The sequence below is a fragment of the Hyla sarda genome, chromosome 1, assembly GCF_029499605.1.
Source record: "Hyla sarda isolate aHylSar1 chromosome 1, aHylSar1.hap1, whole genome shotgun sequence".
Lineage (NCBI taxonomy): Eukaryota > Metazoa > Chordata > Amphibia > Anura > Hylidae > Hyla > Hyla sarda.
Genome location: NC_079189.1, coordinates 24,101,451 through 24,127,195, shown reverse-complemented (window position 1 = coordinate 24,127,195; position 25,745 = coordinate 24,101,451). Strand labels below are relative to the sequence as shown.

Here is a 25,745-nt window from a genome sequence, read left to right as displayed (position 1 = left end):
GAGCGAACTTACAGTAAATTCGATTCGTCACAAACTTCTCGGCTCGGCAGTTGATGACTTTTCCTGCATAAATTAGCTCAGCTTTCCGGTGCTCCGGTGGGCTGGAAAAGGTGGATACAGTCCTAGGAGACTCTTTCCTAGGACTGTATCCACCTTTTCCAGTCCACCGGAGCACCGGAAAGCTGAACTCATTTATGCAGGAAAAGTCATCAACTGCCGAGCCGAGAAGTTCGTGACGAATCGAATTTACTGTAAGTTCGCTCATCTCTAATGAGGAACAAATGTCTGCAAAAAGTTTTAGGTTCAATAAAAAAAGAGGAATAATTACCATAAATAATGTGTACGTATAACTGAATGTATATTTCTATATGTGTCTACATAAATAGATGGATAAATATAAACACATTTGAAAAAGCAGATTTAAAAAAAATTAACTGAGCCAAGTTTGACAATCTGGCAATATATATATATATATATATATATATATATATATATATATATATATATATATATATATATATTGCCAGATTGTCAAACTTGGCTCAGTTAATTTTTTTTAAATCTGCTTTTTCAAATGTGTTTATATTTATCCATATATATATATATATATATATATATATATATATATATATATATATATATATATATATATATTTTTTTTTTTTTTTCTTTTAGTCACTACCTGACTGAATTCTTGATATAATCCGGACTTTTTCAGTTCCCAATAATTCTGGATTATAGGAACGTTACTGTAGAAAGGAGTTTTTAATAGGCAACGGTCACAACAATAAAAAAAAAAAAAAAAACATGTACTGTAATATAAATGCTATATATTACATATACTTTTAATCTAGAAAACATTTTCCCTTTGTTCATTTTTGAGCACACTTAAAATGTCAAACTTGTAAAACCATTTGAAATAGTTTTAAAAATGTACTGAACAACACCGGCTTAAAATATATAAAAATAAAATAAAAAATATTATAGCTGACCTCCTCCCCAGATGCTTTTCCACTGCTTGGTTGGTTGTCTTTTTTTATTTTTTATTTTATTTTTTTTTTCTTATTATTAGGTTATTACAGTAATTTGTGGTCCTCTTTTTCAGCGACAAATAGGAAAGGAAAGATTATTTTCACCCTATAAATATATACGCACACAAAAAAATAAAAAAAAAATAAAATATATATATATATATATATATATATGTATATATATATATATATATATATATATATATATATACCACAGCACAAATAATCAGAGGTCCAGGATCAAGTGGAAAGGCTTCCAAGTTTATTCACACCATAAATGTGATAGCGGTGCAACGTTCGGCAAACTGCCTTTGTCAAGCATGACAAAGGCAGTTTGCCGAAACGTTGCACCGCTATCACATTTATGGTGTGAATAAACTTGGAAGCCTTTCCACTTGATCCTGGACCTCTGATTATTTGTGCTGTGGTGGAGATTGCACATTTATGGACTGCTGACCTGCCAGTTGGCTGACCACGTGCACTTACAGAGGGGGTCTTTGCTGGCTCTTTCGCTTGGAGTTATATATATACCGGGTATGTATGTATGTATGTGTATATATATATATATATATATATATAATATATATATTTTTTTTTATGTGTGTGTGTATATATATATATAATATATATTTTAGATATATATATATATATATATATATATATATATATATATATATATTTTAGATATATATTTTAGATATATATATATATATATATTTTAGATATATATATATATAGAGAGAGAGAGAGAGAGAGAGAGAGAGATATATATATATATATATATATATATATATATATATATATATATCTATTTTATTTATATATATATATATATATATATATATTTTATATATGTGTGTTTTAATACATCTTTTTATTGATCCCAAAATGTATTTTTTCTGCTATAATAATGTGTACATTACCGTATATACTCGAGTATAAGCCGACCCGAATATAAGGCGAGGCGCATAATTTCACCCCAAAAACCCAGGAAAAGTTATTGACTCGAGTATAAGCCTAGGGTGGGAAATACATCATCCCCCCTGTCATCATCCAGACCCCTGTAATTAACACCCCTGTCATCATCAGCCCATCATCATCCAGACCCCCGTCATCATCACCCTGTCATCACCCCCCTCATCATCATCCCCTTCCCCTTCATCATCACCGCCTGTCAATCCCATCAATCAGTGGTCTTCAACCTGCGGACCTCCAGATGTTGCAAAACTACAACTCCCAGCCGATGGCTGTCCGGGCATGCTGGGAGTTGTAGTTTTGAAACATCTGGAGGTCCGCAGATTGAAGACCACTGCCGGGCCTTCGTCATCATCCAGACCCCCCCTTTAGTTTTCTACTCACCTCCCCTCGGTGGGAAGGAAGGGTGAGCTGGTCCGGGCCATCTATGTCGCAGGGTCTGTCCGATGGGGAGGGTTAGTCGTTCCAGGCTGTCCATCTTCACTGGGAGGCCCTCTTCTCCACTTCGGGCCGGCCCCGGACAAGTGAAGTTGCCTTGACGACGACGCACAGGGACGTCCATGCTGGGAGTTGTACTTTTGCAACATCTGGAGGTCCGCATGTTGAAGACCACTGATGGGATTGAGCGGAGAGTTCACTCAAGTATAAGCCGAGGGGGGCATTTTCAACACGAAAAATCGTGCTGAAAAACTCTGCTTATACTCGAGTATATACGGTATTTTGATACATGGCGTGCCTGAATAAAGTTCACTTTGGCAGGGACACATTATATTTTAAATAATAATAAATTATAAATCATTATTAATATTTATTTCATTTTTATTTTATTTTTATTTTAAACTTTATTTTAATATATGTCCTCTTAAAGGTCAGAGAAGTCTTTCTGGGGACATCAAAATATTATTATTATTCATAAAATAATTTCTTTATTTATTTTGATTTGATTTATTTTTATTTTTTTGCGATGATCACACGGTGTAAAATAATACAGGCGGTCTTTTTGGGGAAATAAATAAATAAATAATAGTCCCATTTGCCCTGACAAATGAACGTCACTGTGAGAAATGTGCTGGGTCTAGTTAAATGCGAAAAGATGATCATGTGACCAGTCACCTGGAGACTAATGGAGGCAGCAGTAGCGCCGTTGTCCCCGTTGCGTACCTAGCGCTCGCATGATTGCTCTTTACTTCGTGAAAGCAGGAACAGTAAAATATAGTTTTTGCTGTCTGTGATAAATAGGCATCCGAACCGTGGCCGCAAGATCCTATAAAACACGGCGTTCCAGAATAAAGCTGTAACGAAGGTGTATAGACGACCATTAACATGTTATCTTTGTGTAAAGAATTTATTACATATGTATTTTCTTAAATACAGTGATCCCTCAACTTACAATGGCCTCAACATACAATAGTTTCAACATACAATGGTCTTTTCTGGACCATTGTAACTTGAAACCAGACTCAACATACAATGTACAGACAGTCCAGCTCTGAGAAACGTGTCGATGACTGGAAGAACCGATCAATCAGAGTGGGCATTTTACTGGTAAATCACCTCTATTACTGAAGTACAAGCACTGACTGTTGTCTAGTAGCGCCCCCTACAGTACAGGGAGGAACTACAAGTTCTGTACTACTCCTTACCTGTGCCAGGGTTAGCTGCTCCTTTTGGACACCAAGTAAGGGCGGCTCCATTTGGGACACTGTGTGTACTGTACAGGACCCTGAAGAAGCTCCTGTCCTCTACATAAACCATTATTTCCCAACCAGGGTGCCTCCAGCTGTTGCAAAACTACAACTCCCAACATGCCCGGACAGCCGTTGGTTGTCCGGGCATGCTGGGAGTTGTAGTTTTGCAACAGCTGGAGGCACCCTGGTTGGGAAACACTGACATAGACAGTGATTACAGCTCCCAGCAGATCTTTCTTACTTTTATATGTAAGGATTTGCTTTATCTGTATTAGTTATCTACTTATTTTTCTTTAATCCTCACTTTTTTTTCCCTATTTTGGATGACATTTTGGTGGCTTCAGAACCAATTACCAGGTTTCCATAGAGTTCTGGACGTTTTTATTTTTATAAAGTAGTCAATGGTAGCAATATGCAGCTGTGTAAGATGTAGTTGGGTATGTCCAGGAGATGATCTTACAAGGCTTGATAGGAATGTCTATAATGGCGGGGACCCTTATTTACCCATTTAAGAGTGGCCTTAATCAGGGGTACATGCCATAAGGCGAATCAAACCTTTTTTTTTTTACTAGAAATGTTTTATAGGTTGCTGGGGCCAGAATGACAATAATAAAAAAAAAAAAAAAAAAAAAAAAATACATACTCTCCTACCTTGCTTCCTCTGGATCCCCTGTGAAGTCTGCCAGTCCCCCACTGAACAATTTGGCTGCTAAGGCTGAGGCAGACTCGTCTCGACATTAATGGCTTTCTCAGCCAATCACTAGCTGCAGTGGGGTCCCGTCTCCGTCATCGATTGACTAAGCAGGTTGTCACTGCCGAGATGAGCCGGTCTTGGAAGTAGCAGCCGAAGCCTTCAGTGGGAGACCTGAAGACTTAACAGGAATCCAGAGGCAGCAAGGTAGATAAGTATGTTAGTTTATTTTTTTGTTATTGTTCAGTATTCTTTTAAGCAGTTTGTGTCAAGAAAAAATAAAAAATAAAAGTTACTACCCCCTAAAAACATCTGCTTTGGAAATAGTCTTATCACACTTTATCACTGATTAAAAAGCCTCATCTAAAACAGGTCTAAAAAAAAGCTAAAAGAACAAAAAAAAAAGTCCAGGCTGCATGCCGGATACCAGTAGATTTGGAGAGACCCCCATTGACTTGAATGGGGTCTGTCAAGTTTCCATGTGATGTAAGTCATTATCCTAGATTCTAACGGGGCAAAAAAAAAAAATATATTTTCTCCCGATTTAAATAGAATCTATAACCGAGGCTTGGAATGATGCTCCAACGCACATATGCACAGAGCTTAAATGGGCACTGTCACCAACTTTATTTTTTGATATGTTGTAGTACTTATGTACTACAACATATCTCTAATATACTTTTATTATTATTTTTTTTTTCATTAAAAAGGTTTAATTTACATTTAAAAACCGGCTACTGAAAAAGGACTGATTTTGGAGTGGCAATCAATCCTTTTTCAGTTAGGCTGCACTCGCTCCCTGCCTGTCAATCAGACAGGCGGGAGCGAGCGCATTGGCTCCCTGGCCACTGGCTGGGAGGCCACTCCTCCCGCACATCGCCCTTGCCGCTGCTGTCCCTGCACGCCCGCTGCTGGACTCTGCAGTAACTGCAAGTGTAATGAGGAAATGGGGTATGCGCGGCGGGGCGGGTGGGGTGGTGGGGAGAAGGGAACGGGCTAGTGCCGTAGCGAGGGGGGTTGAACGGGCTATAAAAAAAAAAAAAAAATAGGATGGTGGGAGCTATATTTTCTTTTTTCTGTATGCTGTAGTTTTGTACGCTAAAAAAGGGGACAAATAAACTATATCAATACACCTAAATGTCAAGATTCCTCCTGATCTCTATGTTTTAAACCCACCTTGTTGGTTCATTCATAAAACATTTCGGGCCTTTTAGCACCTTCTCCATTCGGACTTTCCTCCTTAGGGAAGTTTGTTATGAAGACATTCAGACCCCGCAATGACATCACTGGAATTTCCCATCCTGAGCGTCACCAAAATCACATTAAAATACTTTTTAAGAACTTCTAACGAGTGCCGGATTGTGCAGGCCGCCCTTTTAGCCAGTATGCAGTGTGAAAAAGTTACCCAGGAAAATTTTGGAAATTATATATGTTTTTTTTGTCTATCTTATTGACGGTCACTAAATGTCAAATTCTTCTGTAATTGGCCAACTTTATACTAGAAATTAATTGTAATCTCCAAAAAAAAAATAAAAAAATAAAAAAAAAGACCCCCCACTTGCTTGTGTAAAATAAAATACATTAGTGAGTTTTCATTTAGAGTACATTTTTTTCTTTTGTCATTTACTAAGCCGCCATGCTGGCTGTTTTCTCAGTGTAGCATAGGTTTTCCGTTTTTTATCTATTCATTTTTGTAAATGATTACTAGATGTAATAAAATATCAAAGCTGAGATATCTGCCTAGAAACGGCATAGAGATTTTTATTTAAAATTTTTTTTTTAATATATATTCATGTTTATTTTTTTTTTTTTTTTTTTCTTCAGTGTAAGAATTTGTGTCTTAGTCCAAAATTGTTAATTATCATCAGTATACATAGTTTTCCTTATTTATTTATTTTTTAATTTTTTTTTTTTTTTCTCCTCCCAGAAATAATATAATTACTGTTAGGCTGCATTCGTACAGTTTTTTTATTTTGTATTTATTTATTTTTTTATCCCAATTTCTGTTTTAGTAAAAACATTGTCAATACTTGTCTACACTATTGTGTTCACCCAACAAAAAGGGTATGCGTTACAATCTTTTTTTTTTTAATATAATATTTTGTTTAATATAATGTAAGTTAATAAGACAAAATTCTGGCATACAGCAGCATCTGTTAAGGTATACCGTATTTTTCGCCCTATAGGACGCACCAGCGTATAAGACGCACCCAATTTTTAGGGGCAAAATCTAAAAAAATAAAGATTTTGAACCCAATAGTGGTCTTCAACCTGCGGACCTCCAGATGTTGCAAAACTACAACTCCCAGCATGCCCGGACAGCCGTTGGCTGTCCGGGCATGCTGGGAGTTGCAGTTTTGCAACATCTGGAGGTCCGCAGATTGAAGACCACTTCATAGAAGGTAATACTCACGTGTCCCCGCCGCTCCGGACCCATCACCGCTGCCCTGGATGTCGCTCCATCGCTGTCGCCGTGTCCCCGTCGCTCCGGAACGTCTCTGCTGCCAGCCGGGTATCCTCGCTCTCCGTCGCCGCCATCACGTCGTTACGCACGCCGACGCACGTACGCGACGACGTGATGACGAGGAAGGAGAGCGCCGGCCATACAGGGGATCCCTGAACGGAGAAGACACCGAGGAGGCAGGTAAGATCCCTCCCGGTGTCCTGTAAGCACTAACCCGGCTATTCAGTCGGGCTGTTCGGGACCGCCGCGGTGAAATCGCGGCGGTCCCGAACAGCCCGACTGAACAGCCGGGTTAGTGTCACTTTCGCGTCTGAAGGGTTAATACAGGGCATCACCGCGATCGGTGATGTCCTGTATTAGCTGTAGGTCCCGGCCGTTGATGGCCGCAGGGACCGCCACGATAGGGGTGTATTCGCCGTATAAGACGCACCAACTTTTTCCCCCCAGTTTTGGGGAAGAAAAAGTGCGTCTTATACGGCGAAAAATACGGGTACGTTATTTTTGCCTCTTCAAAAATGCAGTGTGAACCCTCCCTTTCATTACATTCTGTACATATCGAAGACAACATTTTGTAGAACCTTTTTTTCTTATACCATTTGACCTTCATGAACAGTTTTCACCCACTGGCCTCTATGAGATCACCCAGTATTTTTTATTTTTTTTTCACTGTTGATTTTTGTTCCTTTTTTGACTATATTTTATTTTTACACTTTTTTTTACTTTTCTTTTTACTTGAGTGATATTAGCCTTACATCTCCGTCATGTGGTAGGTGTATTGGCCGCCCCCTAGATCTCTTTAGCAGACGTGTAGATCTGCATCTTGAGAGGTTGTGAAACTGGTCGCTTCTGGTGAACACTTTCTGATAACCTATAACTGTCGCTGACCTTCAGGCTTTGCGCTTGCACTCAACATTGGTTAAGCCCACGCTAGGCATTTGCTTTGTTTAGACTGGGTTATGACCACATCTTAACACCATAGCTGAGGAGTCATGGTTAACCCTTTCACAGCTTAGGCCTCCTAGATGTAAGGTCGCACATACATTTTTATATTCTTTTTTTTTTTTTTTACACTTTATACAAAAATGTTTTCGAAATACCGTGTATAGACCTCACATCCCAGCTGAAATAATAATAGTTAAAAAATTGTATCACTGAAAGCTACACATCCATCCTGAAAAAAGCTATGTCCCCATACAGCTCGCCGACATAAAAATAAAAAGGGTTTTGGTCAAAATGCTCAAATTTTTTTAGTTTTTGTTAAGTTTTAAAGATCTATTATATTTAGTTGAGGGCCTGACGTTGTCCTGTCTTCCTACCAATTCCTTGTGGGAGAGTAAATGCAACAATGACGCTTTCCTCCTCCTATCCTGTCGTTTATAAAATGTTCAGCATGTCAGACAGACATGTCAATAGTTTTGATTGCTCGGGGTCTGAGAGTCCAGAGCCCGACCGATTTCTAGATATTGCAGAGAGAAATATGGCACTGGACCGGCTTCATAGACCTGTAATGGAGCCCATCTACTGATGCTGAGAGGAGATCGTGGGCAGCCGTGGAGTGGCGGGTCCATTTCTCCTGGCAATATTTTTAGAGATCGGTTAGGGACATTTTTCTAAATGACAGGGGGGGACACTTAGATTATTTTTCTTTAAATTGTCCCCAACAGAGGGGGCGTGGCTTGGCGCTTGCTGGAGATGGCAGCTTAGGCTGAGAGCTCCGTGCCCAAGCGACTACTACAGCGACTTGTGGACTGTCCACAGCAAAGAATTACTACCCCACCTGATCCATACCACCAGCTATGTCCCATAGGAACAGGAAGAGGGTGAAATCTGGAGTGAAACTCCGAAAACTGACCGATTTCTACATCTCGGCAGATCCTCTGGACTCTCAAGATGGCGCTTCTTCTCCGGCGGCCTCGGAGTCCTCCGCGTGTCACCAAAGTCCGCCTGCACACCTACCCGCTACACGTGCAGCTTGCAGAAGCTCCTCGGTACCTCCATCCTCACCACCGGAGGCCCCGGTGTCTTCGTCTGGGAGATCCGTGCTGGCAGCGGGAAGTCCTCATCGGGTTGCGGACAGGGCGTCTGCTTCAGCCCCTGCATCTCCCCTGTCTGGAAGCCCTGCGAAACAACGCCAGCGACTTCAGGAGGCGCCAGGGGTGAGTGTTTCTCCTGCCCCATGTATTGCAGACTGCCTAGCGAGCCACCCCACTAGTGAGGATCCGATTACGGGTCTTACTCTCAAAAACATGCTGGTTGCCTTACAACAATCCATCCATGCTGATGTTGCCTCCATGCTAAAACCGGTACAATTAGACCTAGTGGAGGTGAAGCAGAGAGTTGGGCATGCTGAAACAAAGCTGGGTGAATATGCTACTTCACATAACGCCCTCATTGATGCACACTATGAGCTAGAAGCTGAGGTGGCTACCATGCGGGCTAAAATGGCGGATCTGGAGGACAGGTCCCGTAGAAATAATGTGAAGTTTAGAGGGGTACCGGAGTCTGTCCCCCCCTCCGCTCTAAAGAAGTTCTTGCAAGATTTCATCAAACAGCTACTGCCTAATTGTTCTCCTCTCGACTTGACTATTGATAGGGCACACAGGGTGCCTAAACCCAACCATCTGGCTGATGACATCCCCAGGGACGTACTAGCTAGATTGCACTACTTCCATGTTAAGGATGAGCTCATGGCTACCTCTCGGAGGGCTCCTCCACTGTCTGGGGACTTTGGAAAGATCACTCTCTTCACAGACCTCTCTGCTGCCACCCTGCAGCAGAGAAGATCATTTTTCCCTGTCACTTCCATACTGAGGAGGAACAAGATCATGTATCGTTGGGGATTCCCTGTTCGTCTTTTAGTTCAAAAAGACAATACTCTGCATGTATTAAAAACGGTTGAGGAGGGTCAGCAGTTGCTAGCCAAATGGCGGCTGCTAGAAGAAAATGAAGCCCCTCCGAGTCGCCCTCCACCTAATAGGGTAGACCCGGAATGGTCTACAGTGGGATCTGTAAAATGAGTCCACACCGGTTATCCAAGGCACGGACCGGTCTGACTGGCTACACCAGCACAAGTAGACTATGTCCCCTGATGAGTTGTCTGCGGGAGCGGTATACCACAGACTTTCCCACACTGATGCTATGCGTTGGTTCTTTTTATTTTTTTGTTTTACTTTATGTTTGTTTGTTCTGTTCTACTACTTTGTGTTGTTCTGTTCTAGGTGGATAGATTGTCTCCCAACCGCCCGTGAGGTACTACAGTCTCAGTTATGTAAACAGATCAGGATGTATGCATTTTTAGCAGAGGATAAGTTGCTGTCATGGTGTTGACATTTGTGTCACTTAATGTAAATGGACTCAACAGTCCGTATAAAAGGGCGATGCTATGGTCTGAAATGAAACAACTAGGTGCTGATGTCATATGTATTCAAGAGACGCATCTTTTACAGGGTGATGCTCATAGATTAAAACACCCCCAATATGCTAATATTTTTCATTCCCATGCCTCCTCCAAGACAAGAGGTGTCTCAATTGCAATTAAAAATTCAGTGGCTTTCACTCTAAAGTCCTGTATCGAGGACCCTTCGGGTAGATACATCATTTTAGTGGGATCCCTGAATAATATACTCTACACACTTGTATCGGTCTACGCTCCTAATAGGGGTCAGGGGAGGTTTCTAAATAAAATACTTAAGAGGGTAAAACGCTGCTGTGAAGGCAGACTGCTGGTATGTGGAGACTTCAACACTGTGATGGACGGGGAGTGGGATAGCACTAAGGGGTTCCATTCGGGCTCCTCTGATTTTATTAAAATTCTTCATGGTGCTGATTTGTTTGATGTTTGGAGAACCCAGCATAGCGGCGAGAGGGATTATTCCTTCTTCTCGTCGGCCCATAATAGTTACTCCCGACTAGATTTTTTCCTATTAGACAGAGCATTATTACTGGACGTGCTTACGTCTTCTATTGGTCAAATAAAATGGTCGGATCATGCACCAGTTCTGCTAACGATTAAAGAAACCACATGTGTACCTCTGACGTACCTTTGGCGTACCAACCAATTCCTGTTACACCACCCCGTCCACTCGCAAGTGTTGGAGTCTGACTTAAGAGAATATTTTGACATACATTCCTGCACTACTACACCTGCTGATACTACTTGGAATGCCCATAAGGCGTTCATCAGGGGCACATTCATTAAGCTAGGCTCCAAACTAAAAGCCGCTAGGACAGCTGAAATGAATAGGTTACTTCAAGATATCCGAGACATAGAGTCCCTCAATAAATCCTCCCAAACCCTAGCACTTAAAACACGTTTGTTAGAACTAAGAACTACACTGAGGGAGAGACTGTTCGTTGACCATGAACGACGGTTGCGGCGAATAAAAGCAACTTACTACACCTGCTCCAATAAGGCTGGCAAACTGTTAGCCTTTGCACTTAAACGTAGGCAGGCCAAATCAAAAATCCCTTTCCTTTGGAATCAGGATAAATCAGCCAAGCTGACACATCCGAAGGAAATAGCAAACCGATTTAAAACCTATTATGAATCTCTGTATAATCTTAGGGATGACGCCAATACCCCTCAGCCGACAAGTGACACCATAGAGGACTTCCTCACATCAATTAAGCTCCCCTCTTTACAACCCGACCACCTCACTATCCTCAACTCCCCTATCACTACTGACGAGCTTACTAGGACCATAAAGTCCCTCCCCATGGGGAAGTCGCCGGGACCGGATGGTCTGACTAATGAGTATTTTAAAGCATTTACCTCTGTTCTGGTGACCCCCATGCTGAACCTCTTTCAACATGCCATAGACCGTGGTTCATTGCCCACAGAAAATCAACAGGCACTAATTGTTGCCCTAACTAAGCCCGGAAAGGAACCTGACACCCCCCAAAATTTCCGCCCCATATCTTTGTTAAATTGTGATGTTAAGATATACGCAAAACTGCTTGCGTCTAGACTCTCTCAAGTTCTCCCATATCTAATTGCTACAGACCAAACTGGATTTGTAAAGAACCGTCAGTCCTCCGATAATTCCCGCAGGGCCCTCAATCTCATACATTACATCAACCACCACAAGTTGCCAGCCCTCTTGGTTGCTTTAGACGCGGAAAAAGCGTTTGACCGCATACACTGGTCTTATGCCTTTAAAGTCCTTGAAGTTATGGGTTTCTATGGCCCCATAGTATCAGCAATTAATGCTCTATATACACACCCCACCGCTGCCGTTTATGTCAATGGAACTCTATCAGACTCCTTCCGCCTGACCAATGGGACTAGACAGGGTTGCCCCTTGTCGCCCCTTTTGTTTATTCTCTCTCTGGAACCTTTGGCTCAGGCGGTACGGACGCATGTTGATATCCACGGCATACGTATGGGCAATCGCACACATGTTATATCACTTTATGCTGACGATATACTTTTATCTTTATCACACCCTGACAGTTCCCTCCCGGTGATACTTTCCTTACTGCAAAGATTTGGAGAAATATCATATTACAAACTGAACCACCTAAAATCTCAAGTACTACCCCTCCACCTTCCCCCCTCTTCCCTTGCTTCCCTTAAAAGGAAATACCAATTAGACTGGCAATCCGGTGGCATTAGATATCTAGGTGTTACTCTCACCCCCTGGCTCCACACTCTCTACAATGCTAATTACACTCCCTTTCTCCAATCTCTACAAGCAGAACTTACACAGATGGGCAGGGTTGAGGTTTCATGGCTTGGTAGAGTTGCGGCCTTTAAGATGTCCACGTTGCCCAAACTACTATATCTATTCCGAACATTGCCTATCACTATCCCATTATCTTTCTTCTCGAAGGTTGGAACATTGGTCAACTCTTATATTTGGGGAGGGTCCAGACCCCGCATCCATCACTCTATAGCGACTAAACATAAGGGAGTGGGCGGTCTGGGAATCCCAGATATACGCAGGTATTACTTAGCCACACTGGTCTCTCTTTTACGGCCCCTGTGGGAGGACAACATGGCAATCCCATGGGTTGCGATAGAAAGTTTCTATGCACGGGGAGTCAGCCCCAAAACCCTGTTGTACATATATGCATGGGGCATCACACCCCCTCCTACACTGTCACCCCTAACCCTGGCAGGGCTCCACTGTTGGAAATTGTCCCATTCCATGAGTTCGGCGAAAGACATATCCTGTAAATTACAGGCTCCATTGGAGCTGTTACGACTGGCTATACCTGACTTAAACGTGTCACCTTGGCTACAGTGTCATATCACTACGGTAGGTCATTTAAGTGAAGGTGACGCGATTCTTCCCTACCCCACATTGCAACACAAATACAACTTACCACCGCGCTTACTCTTTCCCTATCTTAGGATTAAAAATTTTATACAAAACTGCCGTCCCCCTCCACTGAACTCATCTTTGTTTAGAGCTTTTTCTCTTAGAAAGGTAGGTTTAAAACCTATCTACTCCGAATTAAGCTCTCATTGCGACCTCACACTTACACCGGTAATGAGAGCCTGGGAACTAGACCTTAATGAAGTATTTACTCCTGCTCATTGGGCTTTGGCATACAAATATATCTATAAATCCCTCCAGAGTATGACTCACATTGAAGCGGCCATGAAAACCCATCTCAGATGGTACCACACCCCTGCACGGCTTCACCGCATGTACCCGACTTGTTCTGACCTATGCTGGAGGGGTTGCTCATACAGGGGTACACTTTTACACATTTTGTGGGACTGCCCGATAATCTCATCATATTGGAAGGGCGTAGAACACCTCCTTACAGCTGTCCTTTCAATTAGAGTACAACTAACCCCAAGTCTAGCTTTATTGCTGATAGGTCTGGATCAATTTCCTCCCAATATCAGATGCCTGATATGTAAAATCTTAATAATAGCCAAATTGATTCTCACTAGGCATTGGAAAACTTCCACCAGCCCATCACTTAATGAGCTATGCACAGTTATTAATCATGCCTATGTCATGGAGGAGATTTGGGCGATAGGCCAAGGTCGACATCGCCGATTCCGTGAAATGTGGACCGGTTGGAAAAAATATTGGGATGGGACTAGATCCATTACCTCCTTACCAATACACTCCGTGATATGATAGAATATTAGAGTTGACCACATGTCTCTCTGGGAATCCTGGGAGCCTTTAGGCCTTCGTCCTTTTCCCTCTATTTCCCCACTCTCCATTTCCTTCCTCTTCTTCTTTTCCTACTTCCCTCCCCCTACCTCCCTCCCTTTGTGTTCTCTCCACTTCATAATGCACTCAGTACCCCGGGAACCCCTTGGAGTCCATCTTATCTTTTATCTTCTATTCCAGTAGTACCTTAATATGTCATATTCATAATCCTCGGTAGACGGTCTGTTTTCTCACTCTCCACCTTCGTTACTTAGGTTTGCTGGTTATTTTATGGTTGTCTCATTTACCATCACAATTGTGAGATGTTTCTTTTATTACTTGTACCTGTGGATGTACTGCATGTTGCTCAGAGCAGGTTTTCTATTCTAAGCTAATGGGGCGACCGTGGGAGTAAACTTTTCTGTATCCCCCCCATTATATGCATGTACTCCTGACCATGCTAACCTGCAAGTTATGTTTTATTTTTCCTTATTGTTTCTTTCCTTCACTTAACTTGTGTATACTATACATGTGATGTGAAACATGAATGAAAAAAATTGGGTACTTGTTAAGACATGATTGATATGTTTGTACACTACCTATGATGTATCCGAATAAAATACTTTGAACCATAAATTGTCCCCAACAGATCTCCAGCTGTTGCCTGGAGAAACGCACCCATCACTCCATGGCTGCCCACGATCTCCTCTCAGCAGCAGTAGATGGGCTCCGTTAGAGGTCTATGAAGCCTGTCCAGTGCCACGTTTCTCCCTTCAATATCCAGAAATCGTTGAGCTCTGGACACTCAGACCCCGAGCAATCGAAACTTTTGACGGGTCTGTCTGGCATGTCAAGTGTTTTTTTTTTTTTTAATGGAGTTCTGTAGTGAAACGTAACTTATTTCCTTTCCAAAGGATAAGGGATAAGTTATAGATCATGGGGGGTCCGACCGCTGGGCAATCTCCTAAATGGGGCACGGCAGTCTGCTGGAAGGGGCGCACAGAGCGATGGCCGACACCCCCTCCATCTCATAGAGATACATGGACAGGGCCTGTTGGCCACGGCTTTCTGCAGGGGGTCGGAACGGCTGCTTCTGGCAGACTGCCGGGGCCCCTTCCAGGAGATCGCAGGGGGGGCCCATTGGTCGGACCCCCCGCGATCTAGAACGTATCGCCAATCCTTTAAATAGGGAATAAGTTATGTTTCACTACAGAACTACTTTAAATGATGGGCACATTAAGAGTGAAGATATATATGATATATAATATCCTCATGTGTGGCAGATTTTGAGACTTTGGATGATGAATCCTTCTCTACAATCTTTTTCTTTTCTTCTAGACCCGAAGTTTCCTCACAGAATTTATTGACTACATTAAGGTAAGAGGTGATCACACGTGAACTATTTCACTCGCATTATAGTCAGTAGTTTCCCATATTTACTTTTGTTGTAGGCTTTTGGCCCAGATTGACTATTATAGCAGATCGCCCCCCTGATTCTTAATCGTGGGGTGCCGTTGGGTTGTCATGGTACCATTATATGGTAAATACAGTATATGATAAAATAAAGTATACCTTTTTTAAACGTACATGGCTCTTGGAAGGTCATTTGGAACCTATTTAGAAAAAAGTCATTGGGTTCTTGGGTGGACATTCACCTCTAGGCTAAAGGGGTTAAGAATTGTGGACATCCAATGGGCGCAGTGTAATGTGTGTCTGTAGATTACTTATCATTTGAGAAGAGGTCTCCATGTGTTAAAAGGTGAACGTTGCTGAGGGGTCCTGATTCTGTAAAGAGCACTTAGATACCTCACCCTTAGGCACAGTGTATGGGGTCCTTGTAAAAAAATATTTTGACCAGGCTTAGCTTTACCAATTTTCTGTCATTGCGTTATTTTTAGTGTGTGCAGACAGGGCTGGTCTTGGCTCAGAAGATGGAGATGATTGATGGCAGGCCCGAGCCCTGAGAACTGAATTCCATGGACTGTTCCAGTACAGTACCTGCAGCCCATAGAGTTCAGTCCTCCAGCTCGGCTGCCGATGACGTCACGGCTAATACTTGAAAACTCACCTTGTTGTCTTTTTTTTAATTCTTATTTATTTTCCAATCATATTGACCAAAATACCAAGTCACCCCTGTAGACAGTCATGCTTCATAAGTGTACCAAGTGTTAAAGGGCAAAAAAACAGAAAATGTAACGTTTCTCAAAAAGCTTGAGTTTCTTGAATGTTGTCATTTTAGAGATTCTCCTCTGTTCTCTACAAAGCTGCAACTGAAGCCTTTGCTGAACATGGAACCCAAACAACTCGGCATGAGGCACCTACTCTGCAACATAAACAATGCTACAATTGTAAACCAGCATAGTAAGCCATTGTAGTATTTCCTATATCACCTCCCAGATGTCTCTTGCCTTGGTCGGGAAAGGCTTGAGCTGTAGCCTGGTAGAGGACAGTGGGGAATCTCTAAAATGGAGTAATACACTCCTCAATGTTGAATTTGCAACACCAAGAAAGAGAAGTTGTGGACTTATGGAAATGACAAAAACAATAGACCTGTTAGTGATATGCAAATGATCAGAAAATGGAAACACGATATTGAAAACAACTCTCTTTATAAATGCACGTACGATGGGAGACCAGTCTAAAGACTCTTTAGGCCATGGTACTGCGTTTAGGCCCTGCACGTTGTTAACAGTAGCACAAGCAACATGTAGCCTGGCGTCATGTTAAATTACTGCTCCTGGGATACTTTGGAGAAATGGAAATTTAAAAGAAAAAAAGACAGGAGAGGACAGCGCCTTGCGTAATTCCGTGGGATTAGCCCAAAACACGAACCCCAGTGTCAGTTACACCCACCTGGGGTTTATCTTGGTTAAGGCGTATCACCCCTCCGTATGGGGCGCAGTTGATCTCGGGCTGCAGCCTGCAGGATCCGGCCGAGTGCTCAGCCTGAGGTCGGCAGAGTTATGAGTAGAGGGTGCAGGAAAAAATGTGATCTGCTGTGGTGCTGCCTTTTGGAGATCGAGATAAAGGTCCAGTCAAATTCAGCAGAATCGATTTAGTAAAATAAAAATGAGATGACAGACATGCAAGACATGTTTCGGGGGCAAGTTCCCCCTTTCTCAATTGTAGAGATATTGTCTGCAATTGAGAAAGGGGGAACTTACCCCCGAAACGCGTCTTGCATGTCTGTCATCTCATTTTTATTGTACTAATAAATGAGATTCTACTGAATTCAACTGGACCTTTATCTCGATCTCCAAAAGGCAGCGCCACAGCAGATCACATTTTTTTCTGCACCCTCTACTCACTTTGGAGAAATGGCCTTACCACTGGTGCCGTAACCAAATCCATGTACCACCGAGCTGTACGTGTACCTGGAATGGAGACTAGAGGGGTCTGGATACTGCACGGCAGTAGGACCAGTGTGACATTCCTTCCTTAAGCCATCGTCATGGCCTTGCCCAAGATGTCTACAGGCTACACTTAGGACTCATTGCTAAAGTGTATAACCTAGACCTCTATTGCAGTCTCCATTGCCGTCTTGCCCTGCACCATGATAGCCACTGAGGGCGGTGGTCTGAGGTCAATGGAACTACTTTAGTTGGATGTCTGGCCCATAGCCCATTGTTGTGCAAGCCCCTTCTCATGATTTGTGTAGACACTGTTGAACACCATAGGCTTTATATGTGATATCTAGTTTCAGTACAGAACGGATCACTGCGCGCCATTCTTTCAATCTGATGATCTGTCTGTGCAGAGTTTCACCTCAGTGCCCCTCTTGCTGTCATTTCAGTTTATCGTTGGTCTCTAAACCACTGGGGCAAACAATATTGAACAACAATGAAATCTCGGCCTATACGCACAGTGAGGGGAATTTATCAATCTGTTTACACTGCTTTTTTTTCATCAAAATTTATCGCAGGAAAAGTTGCAGGTTGGCCCCATGTAACTTTTCCTGCAACGTTTTATTAAAGGGGTACTCCGCTGCTCAGCATTTGGAACAAACTGTTCCGAATGCTGGAGCCGGCGCCGAGAGCTGGTGACGTCATAGCCCCGCCCCCTCATGATGTAACACCCTGCCCCCTCAATGCAAGTCTATGGGAGGGCGCGTGGCGGCTGTCACGCCCCCTCCCATAGACCTGCATTGAGGGGGCAGGGTTTGACGTCATGAGGGGGCGGGGCTATGACATCGCCAGCTCCCGAATCCAGCAACGCTGAGCAGCGGAGTACCCCTTTAAGACTGTTTGTTTAAAATTTTCTGACCATGAAGTGATTTTATTTAGATCACTTTGTGCCGTGGTCACGAATTTATCATGCACAAATTTTTTTTGTGAAATGTCGCAAAAAAGTCGCATGGGCCAGATTTAGACCTTTTCACTGGACAATTCAACCTTGCCCTATATAACTGTATGCAACCATTGTATTAAGGTCCTTGTGACATTTAAAACAATTGTCGCACGGCCGCTACTCTCTGCGACATTTAAGGTAGAACAGTTCTGTGGTCATTCAGCAAAGTCTGTGCGTTATTTGATAAATTTGTCGCACTGCCGCAATTTTTTAGCAAGAAAGACTGCACAGAAGAAAGTAGAGATTTGATAAATGTCCCATAGTGACCTCCTGGAGTGATAAACAAAGATCTCTCCGTTAAAGAATGGATCCAGTTTCTGAGGTTTCATGTGGCTGAAAAAATGTGCTTTCAATCAGTTTTTTTTATGCCTAGGTGCTCAAAAATGTGATCATCTGCAGATCTTAGTGACACCTGCTATTTCCTCCATTTGCATAACCCTACGGCTTATCCATCTTGGTTGCAATTCCATTGTTGAGGAGTGTAGAATCTCCTCCATCTTATCTGCGTCAATAAAGGGGTTGTAGAAAAACAGAGCTAGTTTCTTCCAAAAAAACAGCACTGCACCTGTCCTCAGGTTGTCTGTGGTATTACAACTTGGCTCCATTCACTTCAATGGAATTCAGCTGCAATACCCCACACAGCCTGAGGACGGGTGTGGTGCTGTTTCTTGAAGAAATCTGCTCATGTTTTTCTAATCCTGGATAAAATCATTTAGTACGAGATAATAACCAGGTTGGGGGATGTCAGCTGATCCCCCGCTGTTAGTTAAAACCAAGATCGGTGTCCAGGGGAGGTAATAGGACTGCATATCATTCAAAGAAGTGGTGACCTTGTAATTCTTTTGTCTCCTACTGAGATGCTACAGGGGCAGTCACAGTTTGCATTGAGTCACCTCCAGGAAAATGTGCAGGGCTCTCTGGCGATCGCCATGCTTTTAGTGCAGTTGTCTTTAAACTGTGGACCTCCAGATGTTGCAAAACTACAACTCCCAGCATGCGGAATGCTGGAAGTTGTAGTTCTGCCACATCTGAAGGTCCACAGTTTGGAGACATCTGCTTTAGAGGAACCTATATAAAATTAAGTAAATCAAATTTATTAAAGGGGTACTCCGGTGGAAAACTATTTTTTTTTTATTTTTTTAATCAACTGGTGAGCTGCTGAATACTACAGAGGAAATTATTTTCCTTTTGGAACACAGAGCTCTCTGCTGACATCATGACCACAGTGCTCTCTGCTGACACCTCTGTCCATTTTAGGAACTGTCCAGAGCAGCATATGTTTGCTATGGGGATTTTCTTCTTCTCTGGACAGTTCTTAAAATGGACAGAGGTGTCAGCAGAGAGCACTGTGCTCGTGATGTCAGCAGAGAGCTCTGTGTCCCAAAAAGAAAATAATTTCCTCTGTAGTATTCAGCAGCTAATAAGTACTGGAAGTATTAAGATTTTTTTAATAGAAGTAATTTACAAATCTGTTTTAACTGTCGGACACCAGTTGGTTTAAAAAAATAAAAATAAATAAAGAGTACCCCTTTAAATTCCTATTGAGTACCATTACAGCAGGAACCATTTACCATTTAAGATCCTGCTAAAGCTGGGTGACTCCCTTGGACTGCCATAATGGCGCCGATAGTAGATGTGACCCAGATTTCCCAGGATCAGATTGTAACTGATAGGATGCCTTTCTGACTTTTATTTAGGAGCTATTTGCCGGGTTAGTTATCAACTTCATACACTGACTGCATCTGATCTGATATCTCATCATTGTCACAGTGTAACACCGCCATCTGCTGGGATCTGTAGGCTACTACAACACAGTAGTGTAGTTTGTACCTACGCAGTATGACCTGCTATGTGAAGGGCCAGGACCCAGCAGAGGGGCAGAGTTGATACAGCTGGGTCACATAGTAAAATATAGGGGGAGATTTATCAAAACCAGGGAAAGTTGCTGAGTTTCCCATAGCAACCAATCAGATCGCTTCTTTCATTTTTGAAAAGGCCTCTGGAAAATTAAAGAAGCGATCTGATTGGTTGCTATGGGAAACTCAGCAACTTTTCCTCTGGACAGGTTTTGATAAATCTCCCCCATAATGTCTGTAGCCCCTCGGTCCCCTCTGCTTTTGCAAAGCATAAAGCAGATCATTCATCTATAGGACTGAAGTGATATTGCCACTTATCCCTACTGCACAATTAACAAAATGTTCCTTTTTTTTTGCCCACACTCTCTGATACTATTCCTACAGCGCCATCTGTTTTATTCCAGCACAGCTGCATTCACGCAGTGTTTATGCTGGGTCATGTGATCACGAGCCTAAACCTCAAAATAATCTGTATTTAATGTGTCGGGAGAAGTGGTCAGTCTTGGGTCAGCTGATTCCTTTATCCTATCCCTCCTAGGAACTCATAGACGCCTCCCAGCTCTATCTGTATACTGCTGCTATCTCCATGGGATCGCAATATATAGTAGTTATACACCTCTCTCCAGCTCTATCTATATACTGCAAATCAAAATGATGTCATGTGAACTATCCTGATATAAACTGGGAGGATGAGACCTGTGAATCTCATAAAGGAAACAGGTTTCTGACTACAGCTAAAGACAATTATCTGTCCCAAATAGTGCAAGGCGCGACCAGAGGGGGCGCCCTACTAGACTTATTATTAACCAACAGACCTGACAGCGTAATTAATGTGCAGGTAGAAGGACACCTAGGAAATAGTGATCATAATATAATACATTATAACTTGTTCTGCAATAAGGAAATCTCTCGAGGGGCCACAAAAACAATGAACTTTAGGAAGGCAAAGTTTGATCAACTCAGAGAAGCCCTTAACAATATAAAATGGGATAATGTCCTCAAAAACAAGAATACTGACACTAAATGGGAGACTTTTTAAGAATATTTGAAATCCTCACTGTAAGATGTATATACCTTATGGGAATAAAAGGGTCAAAAATAAAAGAAAACCAATATGGATGAATAAAAACGTTAAGGGGACAATACATTACAAAAATAAAGCATTTAAACTACTAAAACAGGACGGCAGTGAAGAAGCATTAAAAAGCTATAGAGAAAAACGTAAAATATGTAAAAAACTGATGAAAGCCGCAAAAATAGAGACAGAAAGACTCATTGCCAAAGAGAGTAAAACTAACCCCAAAATGTTCTTTAACTATATGAATAGCAAAAAGATCAAAAATGAAAGTGCGGGCCCTTTAAAAAAATTATAAAGAAGAAATTACAAACGGGGATCAGGAAAAAGCAAATATATTAAACAAATTCTTCTCCACTGTATTCACTGAGGAAAATGAAATGCCAGGTGAAATACAGTGTGATAAGGTAAACTTCCCTTTACAGGTCACCTGTCTAACCCAGGAAGAAGTACAGGTCACCTGTCTAACCCAGGAAGAAGTACTGTGCCGCCTACAAAAAATCAAAATAGACAAATCACCAGGTCCAGATGGCATTTACCCCCGAGTTCTAAAGGAATTAAGTAATGTAATAGACGGACCTCTATTTTTAATATTCAGGGACTCTATAGTGACAGGGACTGCTCCCCAGGACTCTGTAAAAGAGATCAAAAGGGGTCTGGATTCATTTTTGGAGAATACTAACATCGCTGGTTATGTATACTAGATTTATAGAGACAGAACATTGATCCAGGGATTTATTCTGATGCCATATTTGGAGTTGGGAAGGAATTATTACCTCTAGTATGAGGGTTTTTTGCCTTCCTCTGGATCAACTCCGTAGGGACTCATTAGGGATATAGGTTGAACTTGATGGACTCTGGTCTTTTTTCATCCTTATGAACTATGTTACTGCTGCTGCTATCTCTATGGGATCAGGATATATATAGTATTTATACATCTCCCCTCCCAGCTCTATCTGTATACTGCTGCTGTCTCTATGGGATCAGGATATATATAGTAGTTATACATCTCTCCTCCCAGCTCTATCTGTATACTGTTTCTGCTATCACTATGGGATCAGGATATATAGTAGTTATACACTTCTCTTCTGGATCTATCTGTATACTGCTGCTATCTCTATGGGATCAGGATATATAGTAGTTATACACCTCCCCTCCATCTCTATCTGTATACTGCTGCTGTTATCTTTATGGGATCAGGATATATAGAAGTTATACACCTCCCCTCCAGCTCTATCTGTATACTGTTGCTGCTATCACTATGGGATCAGGATATATAGTAGTTATACACTTCTCTTCTGGATCTATCTGTATACTGCTGCTATCTCTATGGGATCAGGATATATAGAAGTTATACACCTCCCTTGAGGCCCTTTTCAGACATTGCACTTTTGCTGTGATTTTCCCAAAATCACAGGATTTTTTTTCTCTATTTAAGGTAATCAGGTCAATTGCAGTAAAAACTTGTAGCCAATACATGGTGAAAATGTTTCAAAAATGCAGCCTTGGAGCACAGTTGCACATAGTGAGCAAAACTGCACATAGTGTGAACTGACCTCATCCCATTTATGAATCTAATCAATTCACCTGGCTGAACTCCAGCACCAGCATACTTATTAGATGAAATGCAGTGATGAGACTCCACCCACTCTTTCTGCAAAGCCAGAGGAGTCGTGGGTAATGTTGGCAGCATTGCAAATAATTTAGTGAATAAATAGGAATCAATATGGCTGAAAGCAAATGCCTGCCACTGCAGCTAAAACAGGTAAGCACAAGCAATACTCAAGAACCTCTACATTGTACTCTAATAATAGCCTGTGCTGCATTATTGAGGCAAAAGAAGAAATTATGAAAGTTGCAGAACTTTTCATTGTGCATTGTTATATTCATAGTATTAGGGAGCATCATCTGTTTCCAGCCCACACCGAATGTAACATGGTATGTGTTTATATATCTTATTTTTTTCTAGGCCTCAAAAGTGGTTATTTTGGAAGATCTGGGGGCAAACTTTGGACTCAGAGCTCAGGTAAGTGGTTTTAGACACCTTTTAAATTAGGACAATTGATCCCTTAGGAAAGACAAACTGGTAGGTCTTCCCTCTAAATGGAAATATTGAGTACTGTTTGTAGGGGGGGGGGGGGGGGCACCCCAAAAGAGAACATGTGTGTATTTGGTGGTTGTGGTGGGGGGGGGGGGGGGGTGTCAACAGCTATACGTGACCCCCTCTAAATCATAGTGATTTGTGCTTATGATAGGATCTATTTTAGAGGTTCTCACCCGGAAGTAACCTACCTACTATAGACAGTGGATGCTCCTCAGGGGAGGGACCCAGAATGGGCGGGGTTGTGATAAATCTCCACCCCTGCTGGGCTTAATGTCTATATGAATAAGAGAAAATGGATGCCTAAGGGTTTTCTTTCTGATGTATTATTTAGACTCCTCAAAACTACAGTAACACCAGTATTCCTCACCCTGTGTACCATTTCTCTAGCAGTGTTTTGTAAACAGTGTGTCCCCAGCTGTTGCAAAACTACAACTCCCAGCATGCCCAGACAGCCGAAGGCTGTCTGGGCATGCTGGGGAGTTGTAGTTTTGCAACAGCTGGGAAAACACTGTTTGCAAAACCCTTCCACAGGCATAGCAAAGCTGAATTTGTTTCACCTCGTCAAATTAAAACCGTGCCACACCTGTCCACAGGTTGTGTGTGGTATCACAGGCCTAGTCGCTAAAATGGAACAATACAAGACACAACCCATTGACAAATGTGACAACGTTTCTGGAAGACATGAGTCATGTTTTTTTCTTCTAATCTGGACAACCCCTTCAAGAAAATACTTTCCTTGCAGTCCTATGTAACTCCACAGACAACACATTGTTCGGGTTCCTGTGCCTAATGACCATCTCAACTCTGCTACATTTGTAGACTTATATCGTAGCTGTATTTCCCGTTTTTTATGTTTTTCTCCTGCTCTCGTGAACAGGAAGCCATCAGCAGGATACAGGACTTACTGGCCGACGGCTCCATTACAGGTGAGGGGATATCAAGGCGGCCTGTGACTATTGCTCGTGCCGGATCCCCTTTTGTGTGTGTGTGTGGGCGCCGGACCCCCTTTTGTGTGTGTGTGTGTGTGTGTGTGTGTGCCGGACCCCCTTTTGTGTGTGTGTGTGTGTGTGTGTGGGCGCCAGACCCCCTTTTGTGTGTGTGTGGGCGCCGGACCCCCTTTTGTGTGTGTGTGGGCGCCGGACCCCCTTTTGTGTGTGTGTGGGCGCCGGACCCCCTTTTGTGTGTGTGTGGGCGCCGGACCCCCTTTTGTGTGTGTGTGGGCGCCGGACCCCCTTTTGTGTGTGTGTGGGCGCCGGACCCCCTTTTGTGTGTGTGTGTGGGCGCCGGACCCCCTTTTGTGTGTGTGTGTGGGCGCCGGACCCCCTTTTGTGTGTGTGTGTGTGGGCGCCGGACCCCCTTTTGTGTGTGTGTGGGCGCCGGACCCCCTTTTGTGTGTGTGTGTGGGCGCCTGACCCCCTTTTGTGTGTGTGTGTGGGCGCCTGACCCCCTTTTGTGTGTGTGTGTGGGCGCCGGACCCCCTTTTGTGTGTGTGTGTGTGGGCGCCGGACCCCCTTTTGTGTGTGTGTGTGTGGGCGCCGGACCCCCTTTTGTGTGTGTGTGTGTGGGCGCCGGACCCCCTTTTGTGTGTGTGTGTGTGGGCGCCGGACCCCCTTTTGTGTGTGTGTGGGCGCCGGACCCCCTTTTGTGTGTGTGTGTGTGGGCGCCGGACCCCCTTTTGTGTGTGTGTGTGTGTGTGGGCGCCGGACCCCCTTTTGTGTGTATGGGTGCCGGACCCTTCTGACCTCTTAGGATCTACTATCACATGTCCTTCATTGTCTCTTCTCCCCATGCAGGTGTCATTGATGACAGAGGGAAGTTCATCTACATCACAACGGAGGAGATGGCGGCGGTGGCGCAGTTCATCCGTCAGAGGGGGCGGGTCTCCATCTCGGAGCTGGCTCTGGCCACCAACAAGTTGATTAATCTGAACCCCGAGTCGGCCCCAGTCACCGTGTCTTAATTCTCTGGACTTAAAAAAATAAAAATATTTCCATCTGGACTTTGGGGTGTATGGAGCGGGCGTCCCTCCCCGCCTGTCATGTGACCAACATTAAAGGACTGAAATCTTCCCATGTCCATTGAGATTAGTTATTTTTACGCTTTCTGCGCAACGATGGGATTACACGGTTAACTCCTAAGGTACCATTATACACAGAGGAGGGTGTGTGGGGTCACTACATCACTGTTACCTATAACCTCCAGTCACATGGGGGGTGGATTCATCAAGATCTGTGCTGAGGAAAAATGTACCCGTTGCCCATAGCAACCAATCACATCGCTTCTTTCATTTTTCAGAAGCGATCGGATCGGATGGTTGCTATGGGCAACTGGTTACAAGTTTTGATGAATCTTCTCATAGAGTGGCCTCTGCAGGTGTTACCTACGGTCTTATACTC

The 25,745-nt window shown here is 42.9% G+C and overlaps 1 protein-coding gene across 1 annotated transcript in view; it reads left to right on the top strand.

Annotated features, from left to right (window-relative positions):
• Positions 1 to 25,417, top strand: part of DDRGK1 (DDRGK domain containing 1) — a 66,488-nt gene extending 41,071 nt beyond the window's left edge. Inside the window, exons 6-9 of the mRNA XM_056553142.1 lie at positions 15,306 to 15,344; positions 23,215 to 23,271; positions 24,227 to 24,275; positions 25,143 to 25,417. Coding sequence (XP_056409117.1) covers positions 15,306 to 15,344; positions 23,215 to 23,271; positions 24,227 to 24,275; positions 25,143 to 25,309 — 312 coding nt within the window. The 3' untranslated portion in view covers positions 25,310 to 25,417. The remainder of the gene's footprint in view (positions 1 to 15,305; positions 15,345 to 23,214; positions 23,272 to 24,226; positions 24,276 to 25,142) is intronic.
• Positions 25,418 to 25,745: the final 328 nt, after the last annotated feature.